At 32.4% G+C, this 16,012-nt stretch overlaps 3 protein-coding genes across 3 annotated transcripts; all 3 read right to left on the reverse strand.

The window, feature by feature from the left end:
* Positions 1 to 254: 254 nt before the first annotated feature.
* Positions 255 to 1,454, reverse strand: LOC11424398 (non-specific lipid-transfer protein 1). Its single transcript, XM_003605245.4, has 2 exons — positions 987 to 1,454; positions 255 to 615 (listed from the first exon to the last, which is right to left on the reverse strand). Exons 1-2 carry the CDS (start codon positions 1,355 to 1,357, stop codon positions 606 to 608), a joined length of 381 nt encoding a protein of 126 aa, XP_003605293.2. The 5' UTR covers positions 1,358 to 1,454; the 3' UTR covers positions 255 to 605.
* A 2,159-nt stretch (positions 1,455 to 3,613) lies between these two features.
* LOC120580240 (non-specific lipid-transfer protein 1) lies at positions 3,614 to 4,870 on the reverse strand. Its single transcript, XM_039833796.1, has 2 exons — positions 4,444 to 4,870; positions 3,614 to 3,863 (listed from the first exon to the last, which is right to left on the reverse strand). The coding sequence occupies exons 1-2, from the start codon at positions 4,797 to 4,799 to the stop codon at positions 3,854 to 3,856; spliced, it is 366 nt and encodes a 121-aa protein (XP_039689730.1). The 5' UTR covers positions 4,800 to 4,870; the 3' UTR covers positions 3,614 to 3,853.
* An 8,443-nt stretch (positions 4,871 to 13,313) lies between these two features.
* On the reverse strand, positions 13,314 to 14,076 carry LOC11424399 (non-specific lipid-transfer protein 5). Its single transcript, XM_003605252.4, has 2 exons — positions 13,681 to 14,076; positions 13,314 to 13,536 (listed from the first exon to the last, which is right to left on the reverse strand). Exons 1-2 carry the CDS (start codon positions 14,025 to 14,027, stop codon positions 13,527 to 13,529), a joined length of 357 nt encoding a protein of 118 aa, XP_003605300.1. The 5' UTR covers positions 14,028 to 14,076; the 3' UTR covers positions 13,314 to 13,526.
* Positions 14,077 to 16,012: the final 1,936 nt, after the last annotated feature.

A 16,012-nucleotide genomic window follows, 5' to 3' on the forward strand; every position in this document is an offset into this window, starting at 1 on the left:
TTTCTTGAAAAAGTAAAAGCATAAACATTGAGAGTTGAGATCTAGACCTCCAATCGAGATCGGACGGTACAGATCTCTTGATTGCGTGAACGCGTGCAGTCAATGACCGTAGGGAATCCGGGTTTGTATTATTAGGAATTCTATAAGAATTTGTTTAAAACTGATTTGAGTTTATTTGATGATATACATAAACATTGGTATAAGTATTTGCTGGTCAAAGTGGTCAAAGGACAAAGAAATAGACAGGTAATAGATTTAAGTCAATGTTGAGTTGAGAACATTTGTCATACCTAACCTTTTCAAATTTCATTCCCAAATAAACATCACATATCATTAGGTAAGAAACTACAACAACATTGCAAATATCCATCAACTTATTCTAACACTCTATATAACATATGCTATAGTGCCCACAATAAAGTGTACACAAACAGCATAACCACACACTAACACACAAAGACACAATACAATAATATTAAGCTAGAAAGAAGCAACTTCAAGTGATCATTCTCACGTCACTCATGAGAGTAGCCTCTTATTCTCACACACTATAAACTAACATAACATTCTTCTTAAGTTACTGTTTCACACATCATGTTTCAACCTCAGTGCACACTGCATCCAAAAAAAAAAAAAAAGACTCATCAGACATATATATAGGAAACATGTTCTATAGAAAATAAAGTTTGTTACATGAAAAAAATAAAATCAGTAACTCATTTTTAACTTGTAGTACTCCCACCACTTTAATCTTGTCACATATAGTATGGTATCTTATATCATAACATAACATTATAGTAAAATGGCTTAGCTGCAGCTCTACATCTCGATCTAGCCCAATCTCGATCGTTTTAACAGACGAGAGGGTTAATGTAACAATCGAGATTGAGTTGGGCCGATCTGCAGGGCTACATATGATTTAAGTAGCACCTTAAGGGTTTACATTACATATGTGAATATATATATGTAAAAATTATAAGTAGTACCTGTTACAGTCGGTATTAGGGCTGATCTGGTAAGGAATGTTAACACCACATTTCCTTGGAAGACCAGCAGCAAGGTTAAGGTTTAAATTAGTGTAACTGAAACCACTTTGGCTAACAGCATTCTTAATGCAGGTACAAACAGCTCTACGATCATTTGTGGTTTGAGCCATAGTATTAAGGTTCCTTATTCCATTACAACACTGTGCAGCAGGCACAGTGTTTCCACCATTCATGATGTAAGAAACACAAGGGTATAAGCTAGTCACAACTGGACCACAGGATGTAACAGCTGCTTCTGCCTTAGGACCAAAAGTCACAAGGCACACAATTGCCAAACAAACAAGCCTGGTTGCCATAGTTGAGTAACCCATGATAAGGCTAATGTAGTAGAAATAACAAAATATCTATGTTAGAAAATGGTTAATTTGATTTTAGTTTTGTGGGTTTTTGAGATGTTGCAGAGTTTATATATATAGGGGAAATGGGTATGGGTCTGTTTATGGGGTGCATGCACAAGGGCATGTAGGAAATCGGATTCCTAAATAATTTAAAGCATTTTACACTCTGAACACATCTAAGATCGTTGGATCAAGATTAGACGTTTCATATTTTTTGATAGATTTCGATATTTGTTTTAGTGTCATGCTAACGTGTTTAAGGAAACTAAAAATAGAACTTTTATGTTGAAGAAAATAACTTTTAAATGTTAAAAAAATATGTATGACAAAATTTTCATATTAGATTTTTTAATATGCGCCCTTACATGTTGAACGTTTCTTTGTTTTTTAAAATAAAAATTACGGAGTTTAAAATCTAGTCTGTCTGATCTTAATCTGTCGGATTCCTAATAAATTTAACGCATTTCATGTAGTTAGCACATCTATGGCCATTAGATTGTTATTAGACGATTTATATTTTAAGATAAATTTTGATATTTTTTTAGGGTCATGCTAACACATTTAAGGAAATTAAAAAGTAGAACTTCTATGTTGAAGAAAACTACTTTTAATGTTTAAAAAATTGAATGTTAGGCAAAATTTTCACATTATACTCCTTAACACGTGTCCTTATATTTTAGCATTTCTTTATCTTTTAAAATAAAAAATACTGAGCTTAAAATCTAGTCAGTCTGATCTCAATCTAACGACCGTAGATCGACTGATTATGTGAATGTGTCAATTTATGACTACGTGAAATCATCTTAGGACGTGTGGCTAGCCACGTGCTTGTAGTTATGTGGTAGTTGAGGTGAATTGAGTATCATTATAGGTGATGGTTGGAGAAGTTAAATGCTAGTATACTATTAATACTATCTGAGGACAGAGATTCAGACCAAACGTACCCATGCCTAAGATTTTAAAGATAGATCATTGACAATGCATTCAATCAACATTTATTTTTTCTGCAATGGAATTAATGCGAAATTAAATTATTCTTAAATTACTGTAGCTATTTTTTCTGTTCAACAAATTCTTTAGTCGGTGTAATAAGATGAAAATTTGAAGTTAAAATTGGATCTTCCTAGTAGTTAATTGGGTTTCACTTGGTCACATAACTTTTTAAACATCGGTGATATTATTCTATTTTAGATGAGAATGAATAATAGATGGATGATTAAAATAAGGGTTAAATATATTTTTGATCCCTATAAATATATCAATTTTTGTTTTAGTCCCTCTAAAATTTTCCTTCAACTTTTAGTCCCTATAAAACTTTCAATCACTACTTTTGGTCCCTCTTTTAAAGTAAACTCATATGTAGAATTCATATTTTAAATAAAAATTTTCAAAAAAAAAATTCTTAATATTATAAGAATCTCTTCCTAAAAAATTTAGAATTTTTTAACAAAACATGAATTTAATATCAATTTTTACGGTTAAAAATTCATATTAAATTTGTGTTTTGTTAAAAAATTCTAACTTTTTTGTGATTTTTTTTTTTTTATAATATTCTACACATTTCTGCACAATTTTATTAAAAAAATAACTTAAAAATAGGGACTAAAAGTAGTGACTGAAAATTTTATAAGGATTAAAAGTTGAAGGAAAAATTTAGAGGGACTAAAATGAAAAGTTGGTATATTTACAAAGACCAAAACATATTTAACCCTTAAAATAAGTTATTTAGATAAAAAATAATGATTGATAAGTGAGAGATATAATTATTTAGATGAAAGTTTTTGTTATATGGTAGATCATCTAGCTCTACAAAATCGGACCTTCAATTTATGAGATCTTCAATTATTTTGTTATGTGGTAGGTGAAAATCAAACAATTTTATCTTTGGAAAGGAGGCCCAAATAAAACAGTTAATCTAAAAAGTTTAGGTTCAATCGTAGCTTGTATCAAATATCATTAGACTATAATACTCTAAAGTTTTATTAGATATGATACTCAACAACATGATCCAATTATTTAATGTCATATCATTATTTTTATATTTAATTAGTTTTATGTGAATTTATATTTTCGATTAATTTGATCTATGATGATACCCAAGAAAAGTCTAGTGTATGAAAGAATTCTTCTTAAACATCCTTATTTGTTTTTTCTTTCGTGAATTCTATACCCTTAATTTATGAACAACGCTTCTTTTCTGATAGAGAGTAACATAGATGGCAAAGTATATTTTCAACACTTGAGAAAATCCATATTATTTATTAATATTAAACTCAATACATAAGATTTTTTTTTTTGAGCAAATACATAAGATGTTGTTATTGTTATAGTTTGTATATGGAAATCTCAAATAATAATTATAATTATATATGATTACAATCGGGGGATTAGCCAACTTATTTATTCTCTGATGTCACTTCAAACTTGATAAACAACATCAATACCCCCTCTCTAAGTTGTAACTGCTGCTCACTCAATCCTGCATTTGACAATAAAAGTTAATTAACTTAAGGTTAATTTTTAAAATAATATTTTTTAAGAATGGAGAATTATCAATTAATTAAAGTGTCATCAATGATCATTTTATAATCATCTCATATGTGATTTGAGTCGGTTATTTTAAAATAAAACTCTTACCCTCGTCTTTATTATGAGAAGAAGATGAAGACAAGGGTAAAAATGTCATTTCACGAATAGATGACGAGGATATTTTTGTTCATTCCCATGCCATTTTGCTAATTTGATGACGTGGCAGTGATTAAGTTAGTCAAAGAACGAAATTTTAAATGATTAAACAATACAAGGATAAATTGTCAGGATTAGCGATTACAGGAACTAATTTAGTGACTCTCTCAATATTAAATTTAGTGACAAAATTAGTGATGATTTCATATATTTTCTCTATCAACCCATATTTTTTGTGTGTGTATAAACAAGTAAAATAATTAGCATGTATTTCACTATTCATTAGTTTTAAGTATTTATATATAACTTCTGTAAAAAAAAAAAAAAAAAATTGTATATAATTTTTTCATGATCAATGGGGTTTATAGACATACTTTTCGCAGGTTGTGGAGGGACCAAGAGTATAAGGCAAGTGAACCCCACATTTGCTAGGGAGGCCAGCAAGGATGTCCATGTTCAGTCCATGGATCGCGGAAGTGGCGGTCTTGATACACCTACAGGCAGCTTGACGATCGGATTTGGTCACGGCTTGGTTGTTTATGGCCTTAACACCATCGCAGCACGGTTGAGGGACATAACCACCATTTCCCGTCACATACGGGACGCATGGCATCAATTTTGTTTCTACTTGAAGACAACTAAGAGCATCAAGAGTTTGTGGTAAACCTAAAACCATGCACATCATCATTGTCAAGCAAGTAACCTTCACCAACACCATTGAGCTAGACATATTGAATTTGAAGTTATGAAACTTAGAAATGGGAATTAGTGTGATTTAATAAGAATTTGATGTGAAGAGATTGATATAAGATAGGGTATATATATAGTAAATGAGATACAAATTCATTACATAAGTTAGTTTGTATTTTAGTGAGTGTGATAGTTACATGTTTGGTTTGTGATAGTGAAAACGGTTAGTATGGTTTTGAGTTGGCAATATATTTACGGTACGTATAGTCGTTTGAATCATGTGTGAGTGAGTGAATTTTTCTAGATAGAAAAAGTATAGTTTTAAAATTCAGTATATAGAAGTGGACCATTACAAATTTAAATTGGTGACCCAAGATATCAAATAGAGTATAGTTTATTTTTTGGGTACAAAAATTTATGCAGTCTTCTACCATACTTGGACTGTATTTATTGGACGTGGGACATGTACAATAGAACTCATGAGTGGGGAACTAATGTGAACTAATTAATGATTATTGGATATTTATATGTAAAAACTAAAAAATTATGGACAATTTTTTTTAGGTTTATTGAATAATTCATATATATGATTTATGTTTCGGATCAGCATAAAGCCTAATAAGAATCACCCATCAAGCTAAGGCCCACGCCACTTAGAAAACAACACCGTGAAGGTGCACGAGAAGCAATGTGCGGCTTACTGCACATGAGTGCGCCTAGATTGAATGTTGGCTGTCGAAGTCTCTCAGAGGCAGTTATCAACCTACTCGTCTATACATTCGTAACTCAGCATCATGTTCTAGGTAAGATTCATTCACCCATTTTTCGCACAAACAATCCACCTTGTTCATATATTGACTTAAACATTGGAGTGCTAACGTGCATGCAGACACCATTCTTCTTCGTTGCAGAAGCTTTTCTCCTCCACACCGGAGCAACATACACCACAGCAACAACAATTGTTTCTACTGGAGAATTACCACCACATTTTTCTGATCTTCACTGATCAGATCAGTTTATAATGTTGACCAAATAGCCAAATAAATCAATTATTCAATGAACTTAAAAATTTATTTTTTGCTTACAAATGAAACCAAAGGAGTGTATATATATATATATATATATATATATATATATATATATATATATATATGACGTAATTTCTATCATACATTAGTTAAATCATTGCTAATATTCTACGGTACTGCCATTTCAAAAATTTAAGAGAAGGTTTTTTTCTAGAGAGAGGTTCTCTGTCTTCTCTCTAGAAAAAACATTTACACCGCCTTAGCAAAACAAACAGCTCCGATCCCATTTCTTTTCCCCTATCATCCAAACCTTGTTCATAAGATGTAACCTCCCTGCTGGTGGTGCGATGTCGTTTAGCCGTACCACCCCTTTCCCGGTCCTCTCGGAGTCTCAAACGGCAGTTGCTGGTTGGTTTTTGAGGTTCCGGTGTGTGGCTCGTTTGTTCTGTTGTTTGGCTTACTGTTCGTTTTGGGTTCGCGGCCTGTATAGGTTGTGGATCCGATTCAGTTGTCAAGCTTCTCTCAAATCCAGTGGGTTACTGTTTTCCTTCCTTTTTGTCGTGTTTGGCAAGTCGGTGTTGTTCTCGGCCGCCGACGAACTGTTCGTTACTGTGTTATTCGACGATTTTTTTCCTGTGGTTGTTTTTGTTTATGTTCTATTTCTGTTTCAGGAAGATGCTGACGGGTGGTGGTTGTTCCGACTTGGTTTGTTTGAAAGACTGGGTTCTCTAGTCTGCTATGCTCGAAAGAGCTAGGTACGTGGAGACTCTGTGTTGACGGTAGTTTTTATCTTACCTACAGACTTTATTCTCTGGTTCTGTCCTGATGTGCTCGAAAGGGTTAGGTGCGTAGACGCTCCGTGTTGACGGTAGCTGTTGTTTATCGTACCTTAAGGACGTCATCTGCCGTGGTTTTGCATCGATGGTGGACTGTGATAACAAGACCTATGCGTGCTTCGGTTCATAATTGGTTAGATTAGCCTGAAAGGGCTTTTAGCTTGGTTCGTTTCAGAAGGGGGTTGTTGGATCTTGGGTCGTTTCTGTGTTGGCAGTCGATCCATACGCCTTTTATAAGCTTTGAATGCTCACTCTACGTTTTTTTGCAATTCGGTTTCGTGCCCACACGTGGGTTCGCTAGATTGTCCGTGGTAGTGATTGTTTATATTGTTGTCCTTATACCACTTATGTGGTGATTTGTTATATCCGTTACGGGTTGTTTTTGTGGTTTACTAGGTCAGGTTTATGCCCTCTCAGTCTTATACTTCCTGATCTTCTTTTTTTAATATATTTTCTTTTTTGGCTTAATTTTTTTTTTTAAGAGAAATTAATTGCAATACATGCTACAAGAACGTATAATTTTTATTTTGAACTAAAAATAACTCATGTTAAAACAAAGTTATGTTAAGGTGGCAAGTCATTATAAACTAGTTGATTAGATTAAGACGAGTCTCTTATTGTCCAACATTTACATTATGACTTAAAGTTTTAAATATCATTTTGAAAGAAGTTAAATTATCCTATCTAAATTGGTATCAGAGAGAACTGAATCTGAAACTTTAAAGAAAATCATTTCTTAGAGTCACATCACAAGTCAATACCGTTGGACCATTCAATTGGGTTGTTCGAATATCATTTGTACTCAATCTTTATATATATGTTAATAATTGAATTTTTGCTTCTTAAGAAAAGTAGATGAAATGAACACCTGAAGTACAGGAAACAAAGGGGGTCAACATGGTCACGAACACCATTCGAATGTACATTTTTGTTTCCCATCCATATGACCATGTGGTTAGTTTCATGACCTAATTTTTGTTACACGAGATGTTGACATTTATTAGTAAGAATTTTATTCACTTTTGGTTAACAATGACATACATCCATCGTTATTATTTATTGAATCTTATATCGTTTTTTTTGTCAAGTAGCCTAGTGGTTAGAGCTTACACAATTTATAATTGTGGAGAAGCGGAGTGTCTGGAGTTCGAACTCCGCTCCTAGATATAAAATACGATATCCCTACCAACTGAGCTAAGCTCATTGGGATGAATCTTATATTGTTATTTCAGGAAATATTTTTTTTGTTGAAGGATGTTATTTCACGAGATTTTTTGAAGGGTGCGATTTCACGAGATGTTGACACTTATAAGTAAGAAGTTTATTCTAATAATTTTGTCAAAAAAAAAGTTTATTCTAATAATTTTTTTTAAGTCATTGTTAACAAGATATAAGGGAAATACTCAGTTTGAGCATGTTCGAAACTTGACTTTAATTTTAGAAAATTAAATTAAAATATTATTATATACTATCGAAAAGATGGACAATAACGTTACCCGCATTTTCGATTTTTATTTTATATTGGCTAAAAAAATTTAGTGTAGGAAAATTTGACTAAAATTTACACTTAATTTTTAGTTTCTGACATAAGTGGATTTTAATTTAAATTTGAAAAATACATAAATTCTTAATGGTAGAAAGACATATTTATAACAACCAAATCATAATTTATAAATTAAGAGTATTACTATTTTAGGGTAATTCTGGTATATTGAAAATATGGTACACCAAAAAAGTTATGTATATAGTAGTATGTATGTACCTTTATGATTTTAAGTTAGTCCATAAAAAGAGTATTTGAAATTGAAAGTTTGTAAGAATTTTTTTTAAGTGTTTTTGTGTTTAAAATTTGATCTCAGTTTTGGCACAATTGAAAACGTGTTGTTGTATGTATTTCTGCAAACGTTCAAGGACGTTTTATAGAAGATTTAAATAGAAGAATTGTTTGAGAGAGATTTCCAATGCATCAAGAGATTTTTCCAGGTTTGAAAACTTCGCTTCAAAGGGATAATTTTGTTGAACAATTTTTCATAATTTCTTTGCTTCTTTTAGAATTGTCTGTTGCGTTCTCTTTGCCTTGTAAGAGCTTTGCCATTTTATGCATCATGTTCTTCATTTAATTCAACAAAGACAAAATGTACTACGAAACTTGGACAATGACGTTTCTTTAGAAGAAGACAAAATTGGTCAGATGTTCTTCAAAGTGTTGACTATTGACTTTATCTTTCAGGTCAGAGCTTTGTCATCAGAGATTCGTCTTTAAATCAGAGTTTGTCTTCATAACTTGATGCATATTGATAATAACTTCGAATTTTTGTTAACCATCTTCAAATCTGAGCTTTGTCATCTGAACTTCGTCTTGGGTACCAAATATGTTCTACTTCGTTTAGAGCTCGGTGTTTCAGAGCTAAAATGTTGAATTCAGAGTTAGAACTTAATTCTATGGTCCTGACCCCTTGAACAAACTTTAGGCTACCTAATTGTTCTTTCATACATTTTTATCATCAAAACTGTAGAGACATTGTTCTAAAATACACGTTTGTTAACAATCTCCCCCTTTTTGATGAGGACAAATTTATGTAAGCTCCCCTAAGTCTAAGCCAGGTTAATTATGACATAATAAGCATATAAGTATTAAGAAACAATATAAATTCTGCAAGATAATAAAATACTACTTCTACTCCCCCATTTTCCATCAACAAAAAGAAATACTCGTATATATAAAATACTGAGAAAATTAAAATACAAGAGACAAAAAGTTCATGAGATAAAAAAAAAAGGTTTCCTAAGATTTCTTAGATTTTATAAGGTCATCAAAAGCTATATGATGGTGTCTAACTGAGTCTTCATTTCAGCTTGAGTCTCTGAATGTCCTTGAAGTTGAGTTTGCATCTAAAGTTGAGCATCCATTTGATAAGCCAATTCAACCCTTATGTCTATTGGGAAGGTCTGGAACTCAGAAGTAGACACATACTCAACATAAGTTTGAGGTGCTGGAGCAGAGATAAGTAGGAATTTTGGTCTCAGAGGTATTAGAGGAGTATCAAGGTTCAGTACTAGAAACTCATACACTTCAGGAACATCATCAACAAAATGAGGCAAATGGAAGCTATGATTCCTTATGAGATCAACTAAGTCCATCTGATACATCAACTCTGAGAACTAAGCTCTTAGAGCTTCCTTGTTGGACTTAGACATGTTCTTTTTCCAGGGATGGACCGAAATTTATGATATAGTAAGACCCCACATGTAAGGATCATCGTGCGACCAGCAGGTGCAATGTGATAGCTGATTAGGTTATCACGTCCCGACGAACTCATCACTTAAATACTCTACTTAGAATAACGAAACGCGACTTGACTGTTAATTAATTCCAACAAATGAATAGAGGACATTCAAAGAATCCTAACCGCCGCTAACATTCTGCAATCAAAACGTGTAAAATTTGCTCTGGTACAAACAGATTAAATTGCAAAAATCTAAACCCTTATCTCTTTTATTTATTTTGTTCCCAAATAACGCAAATTGTTTAGACGAAACTACAATCCATGTGGATACGATACTCTACTTTACTGATCACTTTATTACTTGGTAAACGATTTGGTACACTTGCCTAATCCGACCATCAAACCCTATTCTTGATGTTTAATTTCTGGCTTGCGTTTGAACCCATTCGCAGCAAGATTCTCAATATCAACCACTAACTCACGAAGTACGTTTAAATCATTCTCATTTTCATGTATAGTCTTAGGGATTAGTTGGAGCTTTTCTTGTGAGGCTATGTTTACTGATCCATTTGTAGCAGAAGCTTTGTTGATTGCAGAGGATGATGAAGAAGATGCCATCGATAATTTTAAGGATTTAGTGTTCGAAGGGTTTCATGAAAATTGTTTTTTTTTTCTTCGAACATTGGATGAAAAGAGTAAAGTGGTAGGAAATATGAGAGTGTGAAGTGAGTGATATGAGTTTTTAAATCTGTTAAGATGGGTGAAAATTGACGAATAACACTGAATTATTTAACACGCATGCATGTATGCCCGAGGGTGTGCACCTGCACACCCTGAATTTTTGCTATTTGCACCAATAATCTTACTGTTACTGCTATTTGCACTAATAATCTTAGGCTTAATTAGTCCCCGAGTCCCTTAACTTAATTGTTTGTACCAAATTGGTCCCCTAAATATAATTTGTACCAAATTCGTCCTCTAAGTTTTGCTCCGTTACCAGTTTCGGTCCTTTTTGTTAGTTTGGGTCAAAAAACGTTAAGTTATGTATATGTGGCGTTTGACGTGGCAATTTAATTGGGTATGTGGCAAAGATGACTCACTACTATATATTGGAATGTAGAGATTGAAATTAGGGTTCGTGTGACATTTTCTCCCCTCTTCTCTTCTTCTTCTCCAAAATCGGCCTACCCTCTTCTCTTCTTCTTCACCAAAATCGTAACCCACTTTCTTCTTCTTCTTCTCAATCGTTTATGAGAAAATATGTCGGCCCAATCATCAAAAAGCCAAACACGACCATGGGTGCAGGACCATTCAAGAGGTTCAGTTGGATCTAGTCTGAGAAGGAGATCGAACAGGGAATGTTGGTGTGGAGAACAAGCTGTGATTCGAACAGTGGCTGATATGAGTAACCCCAACTGTGGGAAGAACTTTTGGGGTTGTAAGAACTACAAAAATTCATTTGACAAAGGGTGTAGATTCTTTAAGTTATTGGATGAGGATGTTATTGATGAAAGGGATGTAAAGATTGAGAAGCAGAAGAAGAAGATTAAAAAGTTGAAGATCGAGCTTGAAAATACAAGAAAATTGCTGAGAATGTCTATGTTTTTGGGTTTGATGTGCTTTAGGATGTTGCTGATAGCATGACAAGCCAGCATGGACATAACTTAACATTTTTTGACCCAAATTAACAGAAAGGACCGAAACTGGTAACAGACAAAACTTAGAGGACGAATTTGGTACAAATTATATTTAGGGGACCAATTTGATACAAACAATCAAGTTAAGGGACTCGGGGACTAATTAAGCCAATAATCTTACTATTATTGCTATTTGCACACACTCAACTTTTTGTTTTGCACCTCACCACTAGACTAATGCGTGTGATATTGCTTTTTAATGCTTAATTTGACTTTTAATGCTTAATTTGACTGTATAAAAAGACTTTTAATGACCAAAAAAAAAAAGACTTTTAATGCTATTGATTTTTCTATAAAACGACTTTTAATGTTGTTATTTTACTTGGTAGACTTTTATTTTTTCATAAAAGCAACCAAAAACGCAGAACATGAGTTTCAAAGGTTAATACTTCCATTACCCATCCACTACCCCAAATCAAATGCATTTGAAATATTACTTGCAAATAGATAATAATGTAAAATACGAAAAAAAATGTTCCCACTCGCTAATTTCTAGTCATATTTTTATTCTTTTTGTTTTGTATATAGCATAAATGATACTCTCTTATATCCTTTTTATTGCATATAAACCATCTACACTCACACACATATATATATATATATATATATATATATTTCCTCCGTCCCTAATTATAAAATTATTTAAAAAAAAAGTTTTGTCTTTAAATATAATACTATCTACAAATTCCTAGATGAATTTAACTCTTCTTTTTTCAACTATACCATTATTATTACTATCAATTATCTTGTAATATGAAAAATCAACATCGAATGCAGTTATACAAAAAAAACTACATTATTTAGTAATAGTAACACATTTTTTCAGATAAATTTATTAATACAACAATTTTTTTTAATACCCATGATTTTTATAAAGTATTCTTATAAAAAAGGGCTGAAGGAGTGTATATTTTAAAATATTATAATTTTAATATTAAAAATATTTAATGAAGTTAAAATTTTTGCACCCCTAACTTAGGGTCCTAGATATGCTGCTCGATGACAAGCCATCTTACGTTGTTTTTAGCATTTTTTTTTAGTCATTTTTATTTAGTTTTGATCTAAATTAGAGGAGTTTTAGAACAATTGCATATGATTTTTGGGATGTTTTGTAATGTTTTTATTTCGAGTCATGTAATTCTAGTTTTCCCCAAACCAAACAGTTCTAGGATGTTTTGGATGTACAAGTGAAGCTTGGAGATTAAACCTCAAGCTATTGGATGCAAGCCTTCTGGTCGTTCTTGATAAAACAAATCTCATTTTAAGTGTCCTTTTTTTAGATTTTTTTTGGAGAAGATTAATAACGATGGAAAACAATAGCATATATTAAACAATTTATCACTTATTTTAAAATTTTCTGAATTTGTTCGAACAAAATTAGGGTACTATAGTGGTAAACACATTTCTTTTGTAATGGGTAGGGGTACAAAGAGCAAGTTTTATATGATCACAAGATTAAATATATAGTGTTTAAGCAAACTAAGAAAGACCCGTATCGTCAAAATGTAAAACCATTTTCTTTTTACTATTGTTAGAAAAATATCTTTTTGTGTTTAAACACTATTCATTTAATAATGTGACCATGTAAAAATAGGTTGGAGTACAACTTATACTCTCAATTAATATTTTGTCTATATAAAATTAAATTTAATAATAAGGTACACAACCATTATGTGTTTATGCAATATTATCATTGTTAAACTGATAAATTTTGAATGATGTCTATTAACCCAAATTTAAAGGCACTAGCAAACAACAAAAAATCAAATAAAATAGCATATTATATAACTCATTCAAGGAGACCATCAAATCCATACATGATACATATGGTACATATATGTGAAAGATTTGTATTATTTAGTTAATACATAAATAAGAGGAGAAGTATGTAAGCTCAGCTTTCCCCACTCTTTATTTTATTCAACATAACATTTATTTGTAATTTGCATAAGGCTGCATCAACAACTTCCTCTTCAACTCTAACGCACGCTGTAAATATAAGAAACACATAAAGTAGTCAGAAAATTTTATATGTTCATTCCATTGCCAAGCATTCATAATGAAATTTATAATATTGTGTTTTTATTGTTCATTTGTTCATCAAAAATTGTAGAAAATAAACAATACACTTACCGGGTACAATCAGCGTTGGAGGAAATCGGAAATGGGAGCAGGGTACTGCATCTAAGTCCAAGTCCAGACCCACGGAGGTTGTTAAAATTCGAAGTATGCATAGCTATATCTTTGGCGCGATTGCATGCTTTTTGGCGAATAGCAGTGGTATTGGCTCTAGTACTTAATTCTTTCACTCCATCACAACACAATGAGGATGGATCTTTCACACCACCTGTTAGGTAATCCAAGCAATCAGCTAGGGTTATTTTCACCAGATCACATATAGGTCGTACAGGAGCTTGAGTCGTACTCACCACCATCATGCACATAACTATAGCCATGCATGCAACCTTCATGTTGGTCATTGATCCTTAATGGAAATAAACTGTAACAACAATTGCTATGTAGTGTATATGTTTGTTTCGGTTTGAAAAAAAGCTGCACATGTGATAGCTTATATAGAAGAAAATGAGTTGGTAAGTACCGTGTGATATATGGCAAAGAAAATAATTTTTGCTCTACTAATTTATGGAATATTTTTAGATAGATGAAATGATAATAGTCATTGGAAGGTCACACATACAAGTGAAAGAGTTAAAATTTGAATCCTAATCGTGGCGTCCGGTCTAATTATTTCTTGTTTGATATATAAGCGTGTGATGCCACCAAAATGGATCATTAACATTATTTGATCCTCTAAAAAAATATTATTTTGCTAAACCTTCTATTTAGTTGTTGCAATTTTTTTTATTTTTACGTTAAAGACAATTTCGTTAACGAAAGTCTGATAATAAATCAAATACCAAGAATACATAAATACAAGGCTGCGATTCTTCAATCCATATGCAATCTAAATTATGAAGATCATATTTAGCTAAATGATGAGCTGCTCGGTTGGCTTCACGTCTAACATGAAAAAAAATTAAACTACAAAATCTACAATTAAAACTAATACAATCTCCAATAATAGAGCAAACATAGGTGGGAGATTGTTGACAGGCTAAAGATTCTGCAACCTCTAAATCTGGTAGTGAAAAGGCTTGATAGGAACTAGCAGTAACGACAACACCCTTCAGTATCTATCACCACAACCCTAATACCCCACTTCCCCCATCCATCGGACATGCTGCATCAACATTAAGCTTATAGAAACCTCTAAAAGGAGGTGTCAAATGAACATCAGATATTGACAAAATTGGACCTCCACTTAGTGTCTCTATCATGGTTGTACTAGCACTCTTAAAATTCACAATAGAACTTTGTGCCTTTGTAACGGTGGCAACATCAACATCAATCCCTTCAAAACATTTCTTATTTCTAGCACTCCATACCTAATAACATTTCTTATTTCTAGCACACCATACCTAATAACGCAAGGCCAAAACATTAACTATAATATCTTCATCGGCATCAATAATTTTTTTCTCCACCCACACCTGAAAACAGTGGTGGTTTCACCGCCCGGCGACCCCGGCACGCGCACCGGCTCTGGCCCAATTTTTTTTTTACAATTTCTTATGTAAATTCCTCTGAATTTCTTATATTAACCCCTATAAATTGGGCAATTTCTTTAGATTTTTTGATTATTTTCATGCAATTTCTTATGTAAACACCTATAAATGTGTAGAATTTTTTTTTTTGCCTAGGCTTCGTAACAATCCTGGCTCCGCCACAGCCTGAAAAGGTATGTGCATGAAATCATACGAATTAAATACCACACCTAAAGAGGAAGCAAGCCATATCTACTTTGTAGAAGTGTGAAATTGTATATGATGCCCACAAAGAACACACAATGGATTACTATTGATTTCTTTTTTCAAATAGATCATTTTTAACCTGTAGTTTTTCATGTAGAGTCCTTCAAGAAAAATGGGTGTGTGCGTGCCAAAGTGCAAAAAAAAAGGTAGATATTTGTAAGATAACATTTGAAACTCTTTTTTTTTATTTTTAGCCAAACGACATTTTAGTGTTTAGCCAAAACAAATGTTGTAACCACTCAAAACAACTTTTTTCTTATTAAGACAAATTGAAATGTGATAAATTCACTATAACAAAACGCGTAAATTCCGGCAACTAATTTTTGCTTATTGCGGCAGTTTTAGCCACCATTATGAAATACACTGGTGGTTTCAAAACTGCCGATAGGTGTAAACTGGAAGTTTGCACTTGACCATCTTTACAACGGCCGTAATACACAATGTTTAAAATGGCGGCTAAATTTTTGTAAATAGTGACAGTTTTAATCAACGGAATTCTCGCTTTTCGATTAAAAAAAGAAACTGGGATGGGAATCATTGTAGTTTTACATGCCACAAATGCCATTTTTTACGAAATAATTTAATATATATTA

Source organism: Medicago truncatula, chromosome 4, assembly GCF_003473485.1.
Source record: "Medicago truncatula cultivar Jemalong A17 chromosome 4, MtrunA17r5.0-ANR, whole genome shotgun sequence".
In the NCBI taxonomy this organism is placed as follows: Eukaryota; Viridiplantae; Streptophyta; class Magnoliopsida; order Fabales; family Fabaceae; genus Medicago; species Medicago truncatula.